The 23302-nt window shown below is 41.6% G+C and overlaps 1 protein-coding gene across 6 annotated transcripts in view; it reads left to right on the top strand.

Annotated features, from left to right (window-relative positions):
* TTC7B (tetratricopeptide repeat domain 7B) overlaps positions 1–23302 on the top strand; it is a 331494-nt gene that overhangs the window by 127838 nt on the left and 180354 nt on the right. For all 6 annotated transcript variants that reach the window (XM_074956113.1, XM_074956116.1, XM_074956115.1 and 3 more), the window contains 2 exons: positions 6690–6753; positions 10859–10996. In XM_074956113.1, coding sequence (XP_074812214.1) covers positions 6690–6753; positions 10859–10996 — 202 coding nt within the window. The remainder of the gene's footprint in view (positions 1–6689; positions 6754–10858; positions 10997–23302) is intronic.

Below are 23302 nucleotides of genomic sequence, written 5' to 3'. Positions count from 1 at the left end.
AGCCATGGTTTGGGCCGCGGCTGGCTACAGTTGCGTTGTCATCAGTCATCCACGCCCTTCAGAAAAGGATGTGGTTTGTGGCTCCCAACCTGAAGGATGTATACTTCCATGTGGGCATTCACCCCTCACACAGAAAATTCCTGCATTTCATGGTAGGCCACAAACACTTCCAGTTTTAAGTGCTCCCCTTTGGGCTGGCCATGGCATCCAGAGTATTTACAAAAGTTTTCTGTGTGGTAGCAGCCGAGATGAGACACCAGGGCTACACAATATTCTCATTGCTGAACGATTGGCTCCTGGTAAGCTTGAGACCTTAGGAGGACAGGTCAGCGACAACATTCCACCGTACAGCTTCTAGCAGCCCTAGGCATTTGCATAAAGAGAGAAAAGTCTATTTTGTCACCCACAAGGACAATAAACTTTGTAAGGGTAATGTTGGATTCGGTTTCTCTGAGAGCATTCCTCCCTGCAGACAGGTTTCGTATAATGATCAACCTGAATTCATGCATTACCCGCAGACCATGAATTACAGTGCACAGGATGCTTTTCGTTGTTAGGCTATGTGGCCGCATGCACCTAGTGCCTTTCAGTGTTAGACAACGTGGCTCCATGCACCTACCTGTCACAGTTCACCAGGCTTCACCTGCCATGTCTGCAAGCTTGACTCCACTCGATCTATTGACTGGACAAGCACCATATCAGCTCCAAGGTGGCTGTTCCCACCGGAGTTATCACCGCCCCACTTGGTGGTCAAACCCAGAAAAGATCATGGTGGGAATTCCCTTCATCCCTCTCACCCCCAGAATCACCATTGTGACGGATGCTTTCCTCCTAGATATGGATGATCACTTGGAAACCACACTCCTCGGTGTACCTGGATCCCACAAGATGCCAGACTACATATAAATTTACTAAAACTTAGGCAGTCCGCCTTGAGTGCAAGGCTTCCTTCTGCTCATACGCTCACTCTTTGAGGGTACTGTTGGGACAGTATCACCACCATAGTCTACCTAAACAAACAGGGATGAGTGAGATCTTGTCCCCTCTTCCTGGAAGCAGTCAGACTCTGGAAGTGGTGCATCAGGAACCACATCACAATACAGGCTGCTTACTTTCTGGATATCTACAACTCCCTTGCAGATGAACTAAGCAGAAGCTTCTCAGCAGACCACAAGTGGGAAGTCCAAGACACAATCCTAAGCAAGATATTAACACAACGGGGTATACCATAATGGGACCTCTTTCCATTCCCCCCCCCCCCAAAAAAAAAAAAAAACCAGGAAGCTTTCCATGTATTGCTCCAGAGGAGTCATGGGTCGTGGCTCCAAGTGTGATGCTCTACTACTGTCCTGGACGAATGACCTCAGATATCTTTCCTCCCATTCACCTTCTTCCACAGGTCATAGGTAAAGTAGGTTGCGACGGAGCTAACATCATTCTCCTAGCACCCTACTGGGACCTGTTTGCCTCCCAGACAAACAAGAAGCTCAACATAGAGAAGAATTGGTAGCAAATCTGAAGGTGGAAGGCAATTTGGGTGGAAGTGATCATGAAATGATAAATTTCATGAGAAAGGAAGGCGTGAGACCAGTAGAATAAGGACAATGGACTTCAAAAAAGAATACTTTAGCAAACTCAGAGAACTGGTAGAAGAGGTCCCGTGGGAAGAAAATCTAAGGGGAAAAGGAGTTCAGGAGAGCTGTCAATTTCTCAAGGAGACATTATTAAGGGCATAACTGCAAATTGTCCCAGTGCAAAGCCAAGATAGGAAGAGGCAAGTATGGCTCCATCAGGAGCTCTTTAATGACCTGAAAATCAGAAAGGAATCCTACAAAAAGTGAAAACATGGATGAATTGCTAAGGATGAGTATAAAAGAATAGCATAAGCATCATCTTCTTTTTCCTTTATGCCGCTTTTCCTTGTGAGAATCGTGGCAACAGCATTGAGAGTAGGGAGGACCAGACCTCCCTTTCCTTCACAGCAGGTTCCAGCTCCTCCTGGGAGATTCCCAAGCATTCCCAGGCCAGCCAGGAGGTATAATCCCCCCAGTGTGTCCTGGATCAGCCTTGGAGCCTCCTTATCAGATGCCCGAACCACCTCAGCTGGGTCCTCTCAATCTGGAGGAGTAGCGGCTCAAGCATGTAGGGACAAAATCAGAAAGGCTAAGGCACAAAATGATGTACAACTAGCAAGGAACATAAAAGGCAATAAGTTCTTTAAATACACCAGGAGTAAGGGAAAGATGAAGTTAGTGGGGAAGGAGAGCTAATAGCTGTTAATGGTGACCGGATATTAAACACAACTAATATGTTCCTTCCCTCTTGTTGTCAATAAGTGAAAATAGGGAAAGAACAGTTTAAAGAATATTTAGATATGTTAGATGTCTTCAAGTCAGCAGGGCCTGATGAAGTTCATCCTTGGGAATTTAAGGAACCAGCTGAAGCAATCTTGAGCAATTATTTTTGAGAACTCATGGAGGATGGGGGAAGTCCCAGAGGACTGGTAAAGGGCCAACATAGTCAGCCTAACTTCTATACCTGGAAAGATACTGGAACAAATTATTAAGCAATCAGTATGTAAGCTCCTAGAGGATAATATGGTTATAAGGAATAGCCAACATGGATTTGTCAGAAACCAGTCATGCCAAGCCAGTCTAGTTTCCTTATTTTATAGGGTTACTGGCCTAGTGCATGGGGGAAGAAGTAGATATGATATATCTTGATTTTAGTAAGGCTTTCGACACAGTGCCACATGACATTCTCATAAGTAAACTAGGGAAATGTGGTCTAGATGAAATTTCTGTAAGGTGGGTGCATAATTGATTAAAAGACTAGTTGTCAGAGTAGTTATCAGTGGTTCACTGTAAAATGGATGGTGTATCTAGTGGAGTCCTGGAGGGGACAGCCCTGGATCTGGTGCCATTTAATATTTTCATTAATGCCTTGGATAATGAAGTGGAGGCTATTTTTACAAAAATTGCAAATGACCTCAAGGTGTAGGGGGAGGGTGCAAGCATGTTGGAGGGCAGGCTTAGAATTGAAAACAACTTTGACAAATTGGAGAATTGGTCTCAAATCAACAAGATGAAATTCAATAAAAGAGAAGTGCAGAGTACTTCAGTTAGGAAGGAAAAATCAAATGCACAGCTACAAAATAGGGAATAACTGACTAGGTGGTAGTACTGCTAAAAAGGATCTGGGAGTTATAGTGGATGACAAATTGAATGAAAGTCAACAATGTGATATAGTTGGAGAAAAAGGCTAATAGCATTCTGGGGTATATTAACAGCAGTGTAGCATATAAGATGCAAGAGGTGATTATCCCACTTTACTCAGCAGTGGTGAGGCTTCAACTAGAATAGTGTGTCTAGTTCTGGGTGCCACATTTTAGGAGTGATGTGGACAAATTAGAGAGAGTCCAAAGGAGAGCAACAAAAAAGATAAAAGGTTTTAGAAAACCTGATCTATGAAGGATGGGGGGAAAGCTGGCCGTATTTAGTCTTGAGAAAAGAAAACTGAGGGGAGACCTGTAAACAGTTTTCAAATACATTAAGGGCTGTTGATAATGAGGGTGGTGAGCAATTGTTCTGTGTCCACTGGAGGTAGGACAAGAAGTAATGGGCTTAATCTGCAGCAAAAGAGATTTAAGTAAGAAATCAGGAAAAAAACTATAAGGGCAGTTAAGCTCTGGACTAGGGTTTCAAGGTAGGTTGTGGAATCCTTATCATTGGAGGTTTTTAAGAACAGTTGGACAAACACGTCTCAGGGATGGTCTAGGTTCACTGGGTTGTTGCGCAGTGCAAGGGACTGGGCTTGATGTCGTCTCAAGGTCCGTTCCAGCCCTACATTTCTATGAATCTTTGTACTCCTCCAGAGCAAACAATGTTGGGAATCTGGATTGATGCCCTTTTACTATTCTGGATAGACCAACTGAGGTACACCTTTCCTCCCTTTCCACTACTACCCCAAGTTCTGTGGAAGATTCATCACAATAAAGCATGAATCATTCTCATTGCACCCAACTGGTCCAGACAGTTCTGATTTCTGGATCTCCTATGGAAGTTAACCCATTATCCCATGAGCATTCAACATCTTCCAGCTCTGATAACGCAGGAGAATAGTGGGATCAGACATTCCAACCCAGATTCTTTTCACCTCACATCTTGGTATTTGGATGGGCCTCAGACCTAGAGCATGTTTGGAGGCTGTTCAGACTGTTCTTAAGAGAAGACTCCACCAGAAATTTCATCAAGCTAAATGGAGGCGTTTCTCTACCTGGGAGCAACAAAACCAGTTATCCCCAAAAACAGCAGGTATTCCTGCTATTTTAGACTACCTCCTCACTTTCAAGACACTGGGCCTTTCTGTTAGCTCTCTGCAAGTCCACTTAGCAGCAATAAGTGCTCTCCACCCACTGGTAGATGGCTGTTCTATATTTATTCACCTGATAACAACCAGATTCCTAAAGGGCCTCACTAGGGCCTTCCCACCAGTAGTGAAGCCAGGACTTCAGTGGTAGTTCAATCTTATACTTTGAGTACTTACCAACATAGGCACCAACTCCTCCTGGCGCCAGTGGGTGCTCGCGCGCCCCTCTGCCCTGACTCCACCCTGCCCCGCCCCCTCCCTGCCCCATTGTACCCCTTCCCCAAATCCCCAGCCCCGCCTCTTCCCTTAAGCTCGCCACAGTCCCGCTCCTCCCCCCTCCCTCCCACAGCTTATGTCGCAAAACACCTGTTTCGTGGCGGTAAGCCTGGGAGGAGAAGCAGGGACACAGCGCACTTAGGGGAGGAGGTGGAGGGGGGCGGGGATTTTTGGATGTATCCTCCTTTGCTGTCAGTTAGCCCGTCTGCCTCCCCTGGATGGAGTGAGAGCCTATTCTTTAGGGCACAGGCAATCTCAGTAGCATTTCTCCAAGAAGTACCTACACTGGACATTTGTTACATTTTCACAAAGCATTATACTTTAGTCCAAACCTCTTCTGCAGACTCAACCTTTGGAATGACAATATTGCAAATATCTATACTGCCTGTGTCCTTGTAGCCACATGTGTAATACAGATAGGGTTCACACATCTCAAAGAACCTCCAGTTACAGGTAAGTAACCGCCATTTATTTAAACTGGAGAGGAAATCAATAGATATACATTAACACTGTGGGTGTAGCTTAAAATATTTGCCTTCAGACTCTAAGATCTCAAAACTCACCTTTTTATTTTTTCTATTGTCTAGTTGTTTCATTTAGCACTATGGACTTCTGTGAGTGGAGCCCATTTAGTTCTTCTGTCAGCTTTTTAGAGTAATACTAAAATATTTATAGGTTTGTATGTCACCTCTCTGAAGTGTTTCCTTAAAGGAATAAAGAAGCCAAGTTTCTTAACAGATGCATTATTCCATTTCTGGCAGCTTTTGGTCGTGCTAGCAGTCTTAACTATGTGTTGAAACGTCTTTATTGCATAAACAATAGTTTATCTTGGAAAATACTTTGTACCCTTACTTTAATGTCTGAAAAGAGACTTTGACATCGACTTGCATTGATAATAGGCCATCTATTTAAAAAAAGGAGGGTGGGGGAGAGGCACTATTCTTGAGATGGAACCTACTTTTTGTCTAAAATGAGTTCATGGTTTCACGGTACATTTCCTGATAGATCTGAGGCATCTTTAAGAAATAAAACATGTCTAAATCTTAGACAACCCTTAGTTCCCTGTCAGTAATTCAGTGTAGTTTAAGCATATTCCGTAATACCTTTAACCAGTATCTATTAGTGGTGAGAGAAATTAAGAGCTTGATTGTAGAGTAACCACAAGCGCTGAGTAAAGAGCAGAATGTAGGTGCTCTACCCCAAGAACAGACCAGAGACCATATTGTGACTTGGTCACAATTTGATACCTGGTTTCCCTTTGCTTTGGGAGAGGGTGAGGGTCCTAGCTCTATACCTGGACAGATTTTACTTCTCTACCCTCACCTCCCCCCGACCCCTGCACCAGAGGGGAGTTGTGGCCTCGTGGAATGTGTCTGGATAACTGCTTTCTGCAATCTGTTGCATAGGCTGGTAGGGGCCTTCAGAATTAAGTAATTGGAAATAAATGTTTTAAGTGCTTAGGAAGTGATGAGAGTGATGGCACATAGAAAAGGCAGAAACTGGAGTGGCTTTTTGTTTTAATAGTGAGCTGTACAGTACAGCGTTGGTAAGAATAATGTAAAATATATCTAATGCAGAGATAATGCAAGTGGGGTCTAAATATCGCTAAAATTTTAATCAATATCCTATTCTAGTAAGCTGAGGGAAAATCTGTTTTAGTGTGCCCATGTTGCTATGGTTGCAGTTCATGCACACTTACAATTAGAGTGGGAGGTTTGTTTAATTGTGAATACTGACATTTTTACAGCTGTCAAAATTACATGGTATTTGGGGTATTTGGAGTGTTTGTTTTCAACTCTGATCAGTGTGGTGCTTCTGTTCATTCTGTTTTGCCAACTTATTCTTTTAAAGGCAAATCAAAATATTGAAATAAAACTAATATTTGAAACTAAAATTCTAATATGTATAGAGATTTTCATTTTTATGGATATTAAAAATCAACTAATAATCATAGCATATGAACATTTGATGTTATATACACCATTCTTAACAGTAATATGCTCTACTTGTATTTTAATAAATACTAAAGTTTGATTTTTTGACAGCATTTTTTGTCCTCAAGAAAATACAGAAGAAGCTCTATTGTTGTTGCTGATTAGTGAATCTATGGTAAGTTAAACAGCTGTTTTAAAAACTTTTTTATGTCACTTCTGTCATTTGTCTTTAGAGCACATTTGTCCCATTTCCTGTTACAAAACTAGGCGAGCAGTTCCTTCTGGAACTAAAGCTATTGCTACTCTGACAGGGAGCCAGCAGGAAGTGCTGTGAGGGTCTTATGATTCTGAGTTCCTCTTTCCTTTTTGAGACTAAGTGCCTTGTCTCTGGGCTGAACCTGCCCTTCCTTTAGTTTTAGGGAAGGGAGGTAGAGTCTGTTCCCAAAACCAAGTCTTTCACTTGGCATCACATCAGTGTGAACAGCTGTTACGGCAGCTGCTGCCATTCGGAGACGCAAGCTTGAAAATTCAAGTAGTTTTTGTTGTAATCACAAAAACCAAAAATTAGACACATGTACGTATTCAATGTGTATATGGCCAACAATTCTTTTCTGAAGTGCTTTAAAATGTAGATCTCACTCAAGTTTCAAATAACTCTTGATATTGGCATATCGTCTGTATACGGCATCATAGGATGTTGCTGGTGTTGTGTTTTTTATAAACCCTTGATTTTCCCCTGTGGTTGTTTCCTCTCAATGCCTTTACTGACACCTGTTAAAAGGGTGCCATGCTACTGCTCTGGGGAGGTTTACTAATCGTTGATTACCTACCCGCTGGCTTACTAAAGCAAGGTCGGTTACATCCTATGCTCTTAAAACAGTCAATACAAAATCTTTTACTCCTGGGGGAATTCTGTGCCACTGTGCAGGTACATATTTTATATGCCGAGCATATTTTTTTCAGAAAATAGCTTCTGCTGAAAAGTTGCTGTGGTTACACCTTTTGCCCACCAGAGGGCATTGTGGCACTATAACACAGCAGCCTTTTCTGGCCAGCTCCAGCTACGATGTGGAAGAGAAAGAGCCTGCCTTCTTCACAGCGCCTGTCAGACCAAGTCAGGAGATATGTGGAGACAGACAGAGTGGGGTTGCTGAGGGGTCAGACAATGCTTATAAGGGCTAGTGAGGGAGGACAGACTGGAGCAGGCGCAGAATGGGAGTGGAGGTGCAGGGACACGGGGGAAGGAGGTGCAGGGCCACCTGGGTAGAGGGGGAGGCGGTGCAGAGCTACAGGGAGGAAGGGGTGTGGCTGAGAGGGGGCACAGACACATGGGGGCAGGAGGGTAGGGACACATGGAGATGAGGGGAGGGGACTGACTGAGGGGGTGCAGGGACACATGAGGAGAAGGGTGTAGGACCACATTGGGACGGGGGAGGGGGTGTGGGGACACATGGGGATGGGGGGAGTGGGTGTTTGAGTTGGGGTGGAGGGACAGGGGATGCAAGGATACATGGGGGAGCAGGGACACATAGGGACTGGGAAAGATGTGCCTGACTGAATGGGAGAGGCTAGAGGTCTGCATGAGGGACATGCCCTAACAATCCCTTCCTGCCCTCTCCAAAAAACCTGATCCATACTTTTCCCACCCATACCCAACAACCCTTCAAGTTCATACCCAGGCTCCTTCCCAGCAATTACTTCCCTCTCCCTAAGCTCCTCTGTTACGCCTGACTTCCCCAAGTCTTTGTACTGCTTCTGAGGGGTGCAGGAAATACGGTTCCGTACAGTAGTGTAAATGAATTATTACTCCGAGTTCTGTCTTAATATGCCTAGTAAGGACTCGATTTGTCAAAAAACATTTCCTGAATCTTTTTTATTGTCTGTATTGTTACAGACATACTTCCTGACAGGTATTTTGAAATAAATGACCAAAAATAATTGAAACTGGTGTGATTACAGTAAAAGCTGTTTTATCAGGCACTTCCCCAACTGGAAAGCTCTGTAAAGCAGCATTTCTGATCTTAATTGAAATGCCGGCTTATAGTCCATTTGGCGCGGGGCTGACAGGGGGTTGGGGCGCAAGAGGGGGTGTGGAGCGTAGGCTCTGGGAGGGAGTTTGGGTGTGGGAGGGAGCTTGGGGCACACTGCAGGGTGCCAGATCCAGGGGCCGCTGCCTCTGCCCGCAGGTGCCACCCCGAGCACACTCTCTGCAGATTCTGTTGGCTGGGGACTGTGGCCAATGGGAGCTGCGGGGCAGCGCCTGCAGGCAGAGGCACTGCACAGAGCTGCCTGCTGCGCCTCGGCCTAAGAGCAGCTGGGACAGGTTGCCATTTTCAGGGAGCTGCCCGAGCTGAGCGACCCCTGGATCCGGCACCCTGCACCCCCTCCTGCACCCCCAGCCCCCTCCCACAACCAAAATCCCTCCCAGAGTCCAAGTTCCACGCCCCCTCTCACTCCCCAGCCCTGTACCCCCTCCTGCACCCAAACTCCCTCCCTCTTAGTTAACCATCATTTTTCACTTACCGGCACCCCCCATTCCCCCAACATGCCAGATGAAACAGCTTTTACTATATATTGTGTTATTTTTGTCTACTAAAATAGGCAGAATTTTGCAGAATTTTAAAATATTGTGTACAGAATTTATAATTTTTTGGTGCAGAATTCCCCCAGCAGTAATCTTTTCACTTTGTGTAATGAATCTGAAACTTTCCCCTACTTATAATGAACCAAAGGTGAAATTTTCAAAAGCACATAAGTGCTTTCATGTATTGCAGTAAATGATAAAAATGATTATTTTGGTCATTTATTTTTAAAACTCATGAAAATATTTTCATTACTTCTATATAGCTGAAAAAACTTACTGTTAATATGACAGCACATAAATATTGGTAGTGCTACCATCATTCTTCCTATTTGAAACAGTCCTGATGCAGAACATTTCCAGAAATTGCATAGTCTTCTAAATAGATAATTTCCAGTAGTCAATTTATTGCAATATTATCATTGTTGCTGTTATAAAGTGCCCTTGGACTCTGGCTCCCATACATATGTAGTACATGCCTATCTTTGCTTTGCTTATCTAGATAAGATACTGTAGAGGGGTCAGACTCGTAAGTAGGTCTGAGACACTGGACCTTTAAAATACACATATGTATGGAGGTTCTTTTCCTACTTCAAGCAATTTTAAATTTGTTTTTAATACTTAGGGTGGGAGAATTCTCCCTACTCTCAGGGTATAGGCTGCCATGGTACCAGCAGCAGTGTTCGTGTCACAGCTGACTGCACTTAAGAGGCAGCAACAGTCAGTGCCACTGACATGGTGTTACCATGATTACATATGCAACCATAAAAGTAAGAGATTTTGAAGCTAAATATTTATACAGTGGAGAAAGTAAATGCCAAATACTTGTTGATCAAAAGAAAACAAATTCTACACATATGGGAGTACATTTTCAAAGGAAGATGTGGGCAGTTAAGTTCGCAACTAATGGAATATTTGTGCGTGTAACTCCCCATGTACCACTTTGAAAATTTACCACTTAGTGTTTGATTATCCTGATTTTATAGACTCTTTCATCCAGTGTCTTCAGAGCCTAAAATGTTGGCCGGTTAAAATAGCTAAAAAGTACTTTGGATTTTAATGTGTGATTTTTCATCTTTCTATAAGTGGGGAATGAAAGCTGTCCATTCTGACTTCTAATGTGAATCTACAAACTATATAGAAATGAAACTTAAGTAGAAATGAAAACAAGTTGCTAAAAATAATGTTTGGTTTCTGGCTAGATGAGATTAAAAGGTGAAGAAATGCAGTTATCAGCTTGTTCTTCAGCTCTCTAGAGGGTCCTCTGACTGTCATTAATATTTAAACAAAACTAAAAAAAAGTTGTACCTTATTTTGATGCAAAAGACAATAAAGCATTAATTATGCCAGAGTTAAACCGCAAAGTGCAGCTTCATTTTAGATAATTTTTAACAAAATTATTTTTCTCTGTTTTATACAGTTAGAACATAACAGTGAAAGTAAATCAGTTACAGAAACACTGGATTAGGGTTAATTCGTATATTAAATCCCTCACAAAAAGTAGTGTGAAAAATGGCATCAAACAGGCTTTTGTTTAAATACAAGTAATCAAATGCAAAATGAGCAGAAGTTTCTATCTTGTTTGGTCACTTGCTTTCAGTGATGATTGGTATTTTGAAACACATTAATAATGACCAGAACCAAGATGTTAGTTAGATTAGACTGACACACTAAATTTCTTCTTGGTGCTGTCTTCTAGGCTAACCGTGATGCTGTACTGAGCAGAATACCAGAGCACAAAAATGATCGCATCATCAGTTTGCAAAGTGCATCTGTGGTCTATGATTTGCTTACAATTGCCTTAGGGAGAAGAGGTCAATATGAAATGCTATCAGAGGTACGTCTGTAATAGTAAATATTTCCAGTGCCATGTCTTCAGTTTGTTTCCAACTGTTAACATATATGAAATATAGATGACAAAACTATCTGTGGTCATTTTAAAACAAAAATTGCCATTAATTTATTACTCTGTTCAGTTATGTTGTAGTAAAAGGATCTAAACAATTTCATAAAAAATCTTCTACCGTAACAATTGTATTATAAATAAATCCTCATTAGTGAATAGCTGGAAAAGGAATTTATGAAACTATTTCTTTTGAGGTAAGTATTTTATATAATTTCCCCCTTTGGTCTCATACCGTTGTGACTGCTCTAAAATGCTGTTCATAATAATAATACCTGGCTCTTACATAGCTGATAATGAGCTTCTCCCTCATTAATTGTCTCTTCAGATCTCTGCTATAGAAATTGCATTTGATGCCTGAAGAGTTTTATTTAATTATGTAGTATAGAAATCTGTTCTTTTTAGGTATGCCTTCTTACATGTTTAGGGCATTTTAAAGTGTAATCTCTTATTTCTCAAATGCATAATGGCTAATTAGGCTCTTTGCAGAACAGAAGGTTTTTCTCCTGCTTAAAGCAATGCCTTGAATTCAGCAAAATGCCATTAACTGAGATTCAGGTTAGCCATCTGTATGCACGATGAGCCCTAGTCACACCTGAATTCCATATGTTTCACTTGACATGAAAAGTCTGTCAAGGAATTGATTACCTGGTCAATAATATGCCTCAGAACATTCACTGAAGGATTCTTTACTTAACGTAAAAAATTCAGAAGTGTTATAATGTCTGTGAAGCATTTCATATCAATGTCTCCTCATGCTCAACTCTGAAATGGAAGTATTTCCTCCTGTTACCAGCATTTTGCAGCTTCAGGTGGTCTACACGCAATTTTTATCAGAGTAATAGTAGCCCTTCCATGAAACCAAACAGTATAAAAGCTTAGGTAGTGCTTTCATTTCTCAACATAATCTTGGATTGTCAAATATTTTAAATTTCTTTCCACTAAATTACTTTGTTTCCGAAATTGTATATCCACTATGTGGTGTTTACATAGAATTTGTTTGGAGCTTCATTTGCTAAGCATGTATCCTAGTGTATTAATGTAGGTTCGTGCACTTCAGAAATTAATGGCCCAGGGTTTGTCCCAATGTCCTCCAGTGCATGTAGGCATGTCAATTATACTGATGCATCATGAAACTGCCTCTGATTTCATGGCTCTTGAGTAGGACTCATCCTATGGTTAAAATTAAGTCTTTGCCAGATTGGGGCCTAACCCTTCATAGGTAGAGTCCATTGCAGTACTGTTGGGTTATTTTGTACATCAGGCCACTTTTCGGAAGCTTACCTTTAGTCATGCATTTTTGAAAATCTTGGCCAATACATAACGTTTAAAAATATTGATACTCTTGCCATGAAGCAGCTATTCTATATGTGGAAAAAACAACTTATATAAAGACATTATCTATCAGAATAAAATGTATGTCAAAATATAATGCCTGTCTTTGATGGAAAGATACAGATGTACTGTTCTGTCAGATGTTCTGTAAGATCTGTTCTACGCTCATATCGACAAAGCATTCAACTAGCTCTTAAATCCCATGCACTATTGTCCAAAATATTCCAGAACATCCAGGCTTTCAGGATCTAGTGTTCTCCAACCACCCATGGCATTGTGCAGCTTATCTGCCTTCAGATTCTGTGGTCACCAGCCAGGAGCCTCTAGCTTAATGTTGTTGTTAATGTAAAAATAATAAAATTTGAAAAGTCTTTGATCCATTAGTGTTAATGTACTTCAGCTTGGTCAAAAAGGAGTTGGTAATTCCTGTTTATAATTAATCTATCTAAATATCAATCCAGCAGAGGAAATTTCCTTCCAGATAGCCTGTCATCCTGTCTTGCCCTGACCTTTCCTTTGGCTCCTCCTTGGAGCTTCGTATTACCTTTTGTGTTCTGGAAACCAGGTGATGATCTGTAGGTGCTCCTGAAAGGCAGCCATTTTTTGGAGCCAATAACAGTTTTCGCTCATGCAGAAAGTAATGAAGTGCCTTCAGCGGAGTCAAGGAATAGACCTTTATATCTATTTCCTGATCTCTTTAGGTTTTTTCCCCCCTGGCCAGAATAGTAAGGGTTTTATTTACATTTATAAAGATACTTCTCTGTATAACATTTCAAATCTTCCAAAAATCATTCTGTGTGAATGGAACTCTATAATGCGTGCTCTCGGAATTAGCATAGAGATCAATATGTATGTAGTTACTGTGATGAAGTGTATTTGGTCCTTCATGAATTCGGGGGAGACCTTTCTGGACCAACAGCATCTTTCCCCAAGCAGGTCACTAGAAAACAAACCCAGTTCTATTTTATCTAGATTAATGGATTTAAGATCATAAAGGATCGTTATGCTTATCTACTGTAACCATTTGCATACAAAGACCATCAGATTTCACACAGTAATTCCTGTATCACACCCATACCATCTGTCTGACCTGTAGCATATCTTTTAGAAAAATATCCAGTCTTGATTTAAAAATGTTAAGTGATGGAGGATCCACCACATCCCTTGTTAAGTTATTCCAGTGCTTAATTACCCTCACTGCTAAATGGTGTGCTTTATTTCTAGTCTGAATTTATCTTGCTTCAGTTTCCAGCCATTGGATCTCATTATGCCTTTGTCTGCTAGATTAAAGAGTCCTCTACTGCCAGAAATCTTATGTAAATTCAGGTACTTACAGACTGTGATAAAGTTACCTCTTAACTTTCTCATTGATAAGCTAGATAGATTGAGCCTCTTAAGCCTTTCACTGCAGGACATGTTTTCTAGACTTTAAATCATTCTTAAAGTTCTTCTTTGAACGCTTTTTTCCATTTTTAAAGTATGGACACCAGAGCTAGACAACAGTATTCCAGTCCTTTCCTCAGCAGTCCTGTATACAGAGATAATACCCTCTCTCTACGATTACCTGATATTTCCTCCTTATATGTCCAAGAACTGTTAACTCTCTTAGCCACAGTATTGTACTGAAAGCTCATGTACAGTTGGTTATCCACCATGACCCCTAATCCTTTTCAGAATACAGCCTCCCCACTCCATCAATCCTGAAAGTATGACATTTTTTTTGTTCCTAGGTATATGACCTTGCATCTAGCTATATTAAAATGCATATTGTTCAGAGGAACCCGGTTTACCAAGTACTCCAGGTCACTCTATAGTAGTGACCTGTCCTTATTATTTACTACTCTGCCAATTTTTGTGATCTGCAAAATGTATCAGCAATGCTTTTATGTTTTCTTCCGGATTATTGGTAAATATGCTGAATAGCATTGGGGCAAAACCAGATCCCCATTAGAAATAGCTCCCTTTGTTGTTATGATGATTCTCTGTTTATAATTACTTTTTGAGGTCTGTCTGTTAGCCAGGTTTTAATCCGTTTAACATGCATTATACTGGTTTTTGTGTAATGTTGGGTTTTAATCAGAATGCTATGTGATACTAAGTCAAATCTTTTACGAAAGTCTCAGAATATTACGTCTACAAAGGTGTCTAGACATTATGATGTCTAAAGCAAACTTGTGATCTCTTCAAAAAAGACAGATTTATCTGACAAAACCTATTTTTCATAAAACAAAGCTGATTAGTACCAAGCTACCAATCTTTATTTTATTTTTTTTTCTAATTGCATCCCATATCAGTCCTTCCATGATTTTGCCCAGGATTGATGTCAGGCTACCTACCCTTTTTAGTTTCCCCGATCACCTTGCTTACCCCTTTAAAAGTACTGGTATATTCGCCTTTTTTCTCTTGAACTTTCCTACATTCCAAGATTTGTTAAAAATCAACACCAGTGGTTCAGAATTCTCCTCAGCTAAATCTTTTAAAACTCTCTCTCTCTCTCACATGCGTGTATGGCATCTGCAGAGCAACGTTCTGTAGATGCAGTTGTAGGTCCATAAGCCATCTCAACGCCTCCTCTGTGACAATATCGGATAAACCATTGTCCATTTCACCTTTGAATCCATATTTGAAGTACTGCGTTATTATGTTTTCAATGGTTTGGATGTTCTTGCTGCAGTCGCATGAAAGGTGAGTCTTTGATTTTCCACTTGTGCATCAAGTAACTGCATCTTCCATGGTTTGTTCAGATGCAGTTCAATGTTGTCCAACATCTGCATGACAGGTCGAAACCAGGAAGGTGGTTTGTTGGGTTAGTAATAATATGCTTGTTTGGAACCATAGATGAGGTTAAGACACTTTCCCTTCTCTGGATTTGGAGACCTGAAGTGCTGGCAGATGGTCCATAGTGGTTTTTGAAATTTCAGTCATTGTTGGGGTGTGTAGCCTGCTGGATGGGAAGTTCTGGATAGTTTTTGGCACGTTTAAGTTCTCATACTGTGGCTATGTCTCAACAGATAGCTGGAGGTTCAGTGTTTGCAAATACAAAAAGCCACCGTTGAGGTGTTGATTGTAAAGTTTCCGTCATGATGCACATGGTCTGATTCAGCTGCCTATCCACAAGTTGACTCTGACAGCTTCTTGTCCTAAACTAGTGCACAGTACTGTGCAACTGAGTATACCAGGGCTAAGGCCAATGTTCGTAGCACCAAAGCAGTTGGTGCCCAGATTGTTCCCACTAACTTTTGGATAATGTTGGCGCAAGCTTTCACTTTAGAGGCTACTTTCTTGAGGTGGTCATGAAAGGTCAGTGAGTGGTCAAGAATGACACCAAGATGTGTTGGCTTTGGGTCATAACGCACAGTTTCACCATAAAACTAGACAGTTACTGCCTTCTGTGATTCTGTTTTCAAGGTGGAAAGTAGAGACTGCCAATTGCTCAGATTTGGTGTCAGCCACCACTTTTGGAAGTAGTCCTCCATGATCTTAAGGTCAGATGTAAGGGTTGCTTCAAATTCTTTAAAGTTATGGGGCCTGAGTTGTGAGTGCCAAATCATCAGCATGCAGAAACTTCTGCGCTATTGTTTCAGGGATATCGCTCTTGTATACATTGAAGAGTATTGGAGCAAGTACAGAGCCTTATGGTAGCCCATTATTGAAAGTACATGGCTTGCTGGTTTGACTTGCGAAGTGTACAGACATCCTTTGGCTGCTAAGCTGGTGTTCAGCAGCTGGGAAATGTGCACTTGGGATCACTTTGGCCAGTTTCAGTAGTAGTGCATCTTTCCAGACTATATCACATGCTGCTGACAGATGAATGAAAGCAGTACTGATCTTGAGTTTTTCTTGGAATCCAGCCTTGGTGTTTGTAGTGAGGCCCAGGACCTGGTCACAGCAACTTCCATGCAATTGGAAACCAGCTTGCTCCTTGTATAGGCTGGTATCTGCAGCAGGCCCGATTTGGTTCCAACTCATACACTTCATCAACTTGTAGGTGTTCTTAAACAGGAGATTGCCCTATAACTAGATGGGTCATGTGCAGGTTTTCCAGGCCTTAGGATTGCAATGACTTTGGCATCTCTCCACACAGTGGGGATTTCACTGGTCTCTAGGATGTTGGTGACCATCCATTTCTATGTCAGTGGACCCAAGTTATATAGGAACGAACTTGAGATAGATGCCATCTTTTTCTGCTGCTTTTCCCAGTTTTGTGGCTACATTGACTGCATCGATCTCCCTATTTGTGAATGGTCCAAACCACTGGGATAATGAAGAGTGTGTGGACCTCACCTGCTGGAGATGATGCTGGACTTGTCTGCGCTACTGTTTGTCCACTAGCTGTTTTGATATCCACAGAAGTTTAGCAATAATGGCATTATCTTTCACCTGCATCCTAATGGAATGCAAGGGATTTGTAGCCCCCAGGTGTCTCAGCAGATTCCAGGAACATCTGCTTGTGTGTATGAAATGTAGACTGTCTGTTCATTCGGGCTACTGTTTCCCCCTTGCTGCATCCAGTGCTGCCAGGAGGGCTTTCCAATTTATGGGTCTCTACATTTGGCATATTTATGGAAGAGCTCTTGGCTCTCTGCAGTCCAGCAAGGAGTATACAATGACTTGTGTCCCTGGAGGATGTTCTCATCTCCCCCGCAAAGAAGGAGCTCAGTAAAATGGTGTGACTGAAAGCACCTCTGTATTCACACCCTACACATTGCTGTAATAATCTTTATACGAAATATGCCTTGTGAGGTATCATTTGAAAACTAGTAACTCGCTGGTCAATAATATGGTGAAATTTATGTAGCAACATTATATGTAAAGTTATGAAATCCCCCAGTATGATATTAGCACATGTTGAAAACCACACAGCACTGCCTAAGCAAAAGGTGTTAATCGGGTCTATCTTAAACATATGAATATGTGTTTACCTCAATTTACACATAAATAGTAAACAGGATTCTAGAGACAACAGGGGGAGATGGCAGGAGACAAAGCAAATTGACATTTCAACAAACACATGTGAGGGGAGAGAGCATGGAGTGTCCTTCATCACCTAAATCCATGTCACCTACCTCATTGTTGGAAAACTTTGCTTTGAGGGGTAATCTTCAGAAGAATCCACTTAAAAAGTTCACTGAACTGTAAAAGAGAAGAGCAGAAATCCCCAAATTATCTCTTTCACCTAAGAAGACAAAGGCACCAGCACCTTTGGGCCTCCTGGAGAGATCCTCACAAGGGGAAGGGTCAGTCACCATCTTGCTGGAAAACACTGGGTGAGAACGTGTATTTTAAACAAAGCCTTGAATCAAAACTTGCTTGATTATGTTTTAGACTTTTAGATGCATGTTCTCACTTTTATTTGCTTGTGACAACTTTTAACTTAATCTCTTATACTTGAATTCTCTAAAAATGCTATTTTCTTGTGTTAATACACTTTTTTTTAAATCTAAACCAATATAATCCTGAGTTTAAAGTGAGCTGTTTGGTAACTCCAGTTAAAGTAGCAAACTGTTGAATATTGGCTTCATACAGGAGCAACAAACCTTAGTATCTGAACTGTCCAGGATAGGGCTGGAGAGTGCAGAACACACATTTTTGGGAAAATTCGGGACTGGGAATTTATTGGGGTCGCTCTGCAAATAGTAACCAAGGCTGATGGAAGCCGAAGTGTGACTGGTGTGTTACTGACAGGCTGCTGGGGTAACTGCTGCTGGACCAGGGCTACAGCAGTAAAGAGGCACTCAGGATATGACCTGCGTGCTGGTAGGCTGTTTGCGTGTGGCGCAGGAACTTCAACAGCAAAGCATTGTGGGGTATGTGGTGACACATCCCCTCACTGGTCTGGATTGCACCTCGGAATGTGACAAACGGTCAAAAGTCTTCAGGGTTGGGACAATGTGGAAGATTGTATTCTTCACAGTTGTCGTGAAAGTGGCTCAGTCAACTTTTTTGAAGCTTCAGCACGGCGCTGGTTTTAAGTAGAGTACTGGAATTTGAATGCCAGTGTGGGTCAGTAGTGATCTGTGCTGGCTGTTCAGGAAGTTGTCAAGGACAATCCGTGATGCAGGTATTGGTGTGCATGTATCCTCTTTAGAGGTGAACATCAGGCTAGGGCAGTATCCTGTGCCCTGTCCTGCAGAATGGAAAGTGACATGCTGTTTTGCGTCAAAAAGGAGGAGTATATCATTTGCTGATGCCCACTGTGTCAGTTCTTCACCTGTAGTATTGTTTGCTGCCTAGCTCCACTGTGTGTGGTGACTACTAAAGTCCACCACAAATACAGCAGAGTTCTGTGCGGTTGGCAGAGTTGACTGAGGGCACTTCACACGGGGTGGTTTGTATACATTAATGATGGTAAACTTGACAATGCGCACAGAGATTGTAGTTGTTTCTTTGTGCACTGTAGGAAGTAGGACCACATTTTAGTTGATCTCCTACTTCCTGTATATTGCCAGCCCATATTTTGAGTGGTAATTGCTGGCTCTGAGTTTATAGCCATTGATTTTGTAGCAGCAGGCTTTTTCTTCGTTTGTGGCATAGGTTTCCAGGAAGGCGAGGATGTGGATGGTGGTAGATTTCAGAGTGGTAGCCATGTTAGTCTGTATCAGTAAAAAGAATGAGGAGTACTTGTGGCACCTTAGAGACTAACAAAGTTATTTGAGCATAAGCATTCTTGGGCTAAAGCCCACTTCATCAGATGCATGCAGTGGAAAATACAATAGGAAGATATATATATACAGAGAACATGAAAAAATGGGGGTTGCCATACCAACTCTAATGAGAGTAATTGATTAAGGTGGGCTATTATCAGCAGGCAGGAAAAAAACGAAAACACTTTTGCACTGATAATCAGGATGGCCCATTTCAAACAGTTGATAAGAAGATGTGAGTAATAGTAGGGGGAAATTAGCATGGGGAAATAGTTTTTAGTTTTTGTAATGACTCATCCACTCCCAGTCTTTATTCAAGCCTAATTTAATGGTGTCCACTTTGCAAATTAATTCCAGTTCATTGGAGTCTGTTTTTGAAGGTTTTTTGTTAAATAGTTGTGACTTTTAGGTCTGTAATTGAGTGTCCAGGGAGATTGAAGTGTTCTCCGCCTGGTTTTTGAATGTTATCATTCTTGACGTCTGATTTATGTCCATTTATTCTTTTACGTTGAGACTGTCCGGTTTGGCCAATGTACATGGCAGAGGGGCATTGTTGGCACATGATGGCATATATCACATTGGTAGATGTGCAGGTGAATGAGCCTCTGATTGTGTGGCTGATGTAATTAGGTCCTATGATAGTGTCCCTTGAATAGATATGTGGACACAGTTGGCAACGGGCTTTGTTGCAAGGATAGGTTCCTGGGTTAGTGTTTTTGTTGTGTGGTTGCTGGTGAGTATTTGCTTCAGGTTGGAGGCTGTCCGTAAGCAATGACTGGTCTGTCTCCCAAGATCTGTGAGAGTGAGGGATCGTCCTTCAAGATAGGTTGTAGATCCTTGATGATGCGCTGAAGAGGTTTTAGTTGGGGGCTGAAGGTGACGGCTAGTGGCGTTCTGTTACTTTCTTTGTTGGGCCTGTCCTGCAGTAGGTGACTTCTGGGAACTCTTCTGGCTCTGTCAATCTGTTTCTTCACTTCAGCAGGTGAGTATTGTAGTTGTAAGAACTCTTGATAGAGATCTTATAGATGTTTGTCTCTGTCTGAGGGGTTGGAGCAAATGCGGTTGTATCTTAGAGCTTGGCTGTAGACAATGGATCGTGTGGTGTGGTCTGGATGAAAGCTGAAGGCATGTAGGTAAGTATAGCGATCAGTAGGTTTTTGGTATAGTGTGGTGTTTATGTGACCATCGCTTATTACCACTGTAGTGTCCAGGAAGTGGATCTCTTGTGTGGACTGGTCCAGGCTGAGGTTGATGGTGGGACGGAAATTGTTGAAATCATGGTGGAATGCCTCAAGGCTTCTTTTCCATGGGTCCAGATGATGAAGATGTCATCAATGTAGCACAAGTAGAGTAGGGGTGCTAGGGGACGAGAGCTGAGGAAGCATTGTTCTAAGTCAGCCATAAAAATGTTGGCATACTGTGGGGCTATGCGGGTACCTGTGGATGGTGATCTTCTTCAGCATTTTCTCGTGGTAGTCACACTTGGATCATGGGAGGTCTTCAACATTCAATTGGCAGATCTTTACCCCAGGTCCAGTCTGCCTAGTAAGTTGCCTGAAAAGTCTTATTTTGTTGCTCTTTTGTCTGGGAGGTCGACAGTTAACATTTGGTCACTGGTTTGATGACGTTAGTGATGGTTTCCCACTTGACCACTTTCATGCGGTCCACCTTGTTATCTACCACCTTTCATCTTTAAAACACTTTGGTGCTGAGTTGTCCCATCCTGCAGGTTTAAAAATGTTTATCTTTAGTAGTTCCTCTTTAATATCTAGTTAATCTACTCTTTAGTTACTGTTCAAATTTTAAAATTCCTTGTTATCCTTATCTACTGACCTTAGGTTTTTCATTGGTTTTAGCATTTCATAGCTCTATTTAGCATTTCATGGTTCTGCATTTCATAGCTGCTGATGTATTGTCACTGCAGTCAACCGCAACTATCTGCTGCAAGTGTTTATCCAGGACCAGCAGGACCTAAAGAAGTTGGCTTCTTTGGCTAGATCCTCTGCTAGTTAACCCAGCAGGAAACCTGTAATCATCTGATCTTCACTGGGAAAGCCCTGGGAGGTCATCCACCCACAGAAGGACTCTAGCGCAGAGAACTGGGAGGATTATTTCTACTACACTTTTTAGTTTCTTTTCTTTATTCCATAACCAAAAGCTTGATATCAAAAGGATTGAGGTTGGAATGACCAAGTTGTGGGTCACCTCTTAACCATACCCTAATGCCCACCCAACATGCTTCCAATGGCAAAGATACACTGCATAGTTCCAATGAACTTTCTTCTACCTCCAGCTGGTAAGGACATGCCTTTCACACAATATATTAGTCTCCCTCACAGTATAATGGAGAACCTTAATTACAGTGCCATGCTTTCTAACAGTCACATAACACATTCACTTCTGCAAATGATGTCTCTGAACTTGTGTGTGTATATTCAATGCCTCTACAATAATTACTGCTGTTAAAGGCAGTAACAGAGGCAGTGGCCCTGGAACTTGAGGTAGAGTGGTCCAGGATGGACTTCACTTTGTTTGTTTGTTCTGTTGGCCTAAAATAAATACAATTCCACAATGTGGAAAAATGTGCCATTTTCTGGGAGTTGTGATTGACTGGGAGAGGGAATCAAAAAGTAGGTCAGGGGTCTGTACTGAGTATTGAAATTCCCCCAAAATTGTGTATTTAAAGCATTGTACTTCAATAAATAGAGCAAATTACCCTGCTGTTTCCTGCATCATGTGAGAAGACAATAAATTAACAAGAAAAAAATAGGAAACCTAACCTCTGAATTCTATTTTAACCACTACAACTCTCATCTCAGTGAGTACAACACCTATAAAAACAGTAACATTCAAATTTATTTCACCCTATGGTAATGTTCCTTTTTAAACTCAGTCATCTTGGTTTTGTGGAAATCACTTCCTAGTGTGTTGATGAGCTACAGAATGTTTTTCTTAACGCATTTTGGGCACTACCGAAGTATAATTAATAGTACAGGTTAATGTTAAAAGGGCCAATTGTAAGCCTTGTTGAAATCTTTATGGAGCAAGGGAGCAAATTTATGGCTATTGGTTGCTGGTTTTGGCTTAACCTCTGGTTGGCATGACAATCAGGGCTATGAAAAGGAAAGCAATGAATATTATATCCTTGCATTTGTAAATACTAAAGTTGTTAGCATAGTTTATTGAAGTTTTACAGTTCTCATAATGCATTATGAAGTCCAACATTATTTTGAAAGAAAAATATTTTTTTTGATGCTGTGTACTTGGTTTAGGTGCCAATATATTTGAGTTCAAACTTCTGTTTTTGTTCAAATCTCACATAGTAAAATCATTTTATTTATCTAGTGCAGATTATGTTCCTAGCACTGTAAAAGACACAAAGACTATCCCTGCCCTGAGAAACTTACAATCTAAAACACTTAGCATAAGTAAAATGCAAGGTAAGACCCAAAGGAAGTATTGACTTAGAACACTACAAACATGTTAGTTGTTTTACTGTTTTAATAATGTTGGATTTAAATTGATAAAAATATAAGAATGGCCATAGTGGGTCAGACGAGTGGTCCATTTAGCCCAGTATCCTGTCTTCCAACGGTGACCAAAACCAGGTGCTTCAAAGGTAATGAACAGAACAGGGCAATTATCAGTGATTCACTTCCAGCTTCTCGCAGTCAGAGGCTAGGGACACCCAGAATGTGGGGTTGTGTCCCTGACCATCGTGGCTAATAGCCATTGAAGGACCTCCATGAACTTAGAATCATAGAATATCAGGGTTGGAAGGGACCCCAGAAGGTCATCTAGTCCAACCCCCTGCTCGAAGCAGGACCAATTCCCAGTTAAATCATCCCAGCCAGGGCTTTGTCAAGCCTGACCTTAAAAACCTCTAAGGAAGGAGATTCTACCACCTCCCTAGGTAAAGCATTCCAGTGTTTCACCACCCTCTTAGTGAAAAAGTTTCTCCTAATATCCAATCTAAACCTCCCCCATTGCAATTTGAGACCATTACTCCTCGTTCTGTCATCTGCTACCATTGAGAACAGTCTAGAGCCATCCTCTTTGGAACCCCTTTTCAGGTAGTTGAAAGCAGCTATCAAATCCCCCCTCATTCTTCTCTTCTGCAGACTAAACAATCCCAGCTCCCTCAGCCTCTCCTCATAAGTCATGTGCTCTAGACCCCTAATCATTTTTGTTGCCCTTCGCTGGACTCTCTCCAATTTATCCACATCCTTCTTGTAGTGTGGGGCCCAAAACTGGACACAGT

The sequence above is a fragment of the Natator depressus genome, chromosome 6 (assembly GCF_965152275.1).
Source record: "Natator depressus isolate rNatDep1 chromosome 6, rNatDep2.hap1, whole genome shotgun sequence".
Taxonomy (NCBI): domain Eukaryota; kingdom Metazoa; phylum Chordata; order Testudines; family Cheloniidae; genus Natator; species Natator depressus.
The sequence above is the reverse complement of the archived record's forward strand: the minus strand, read 5'-3'. Positions and strand labels throughout refer to the sequence as shown.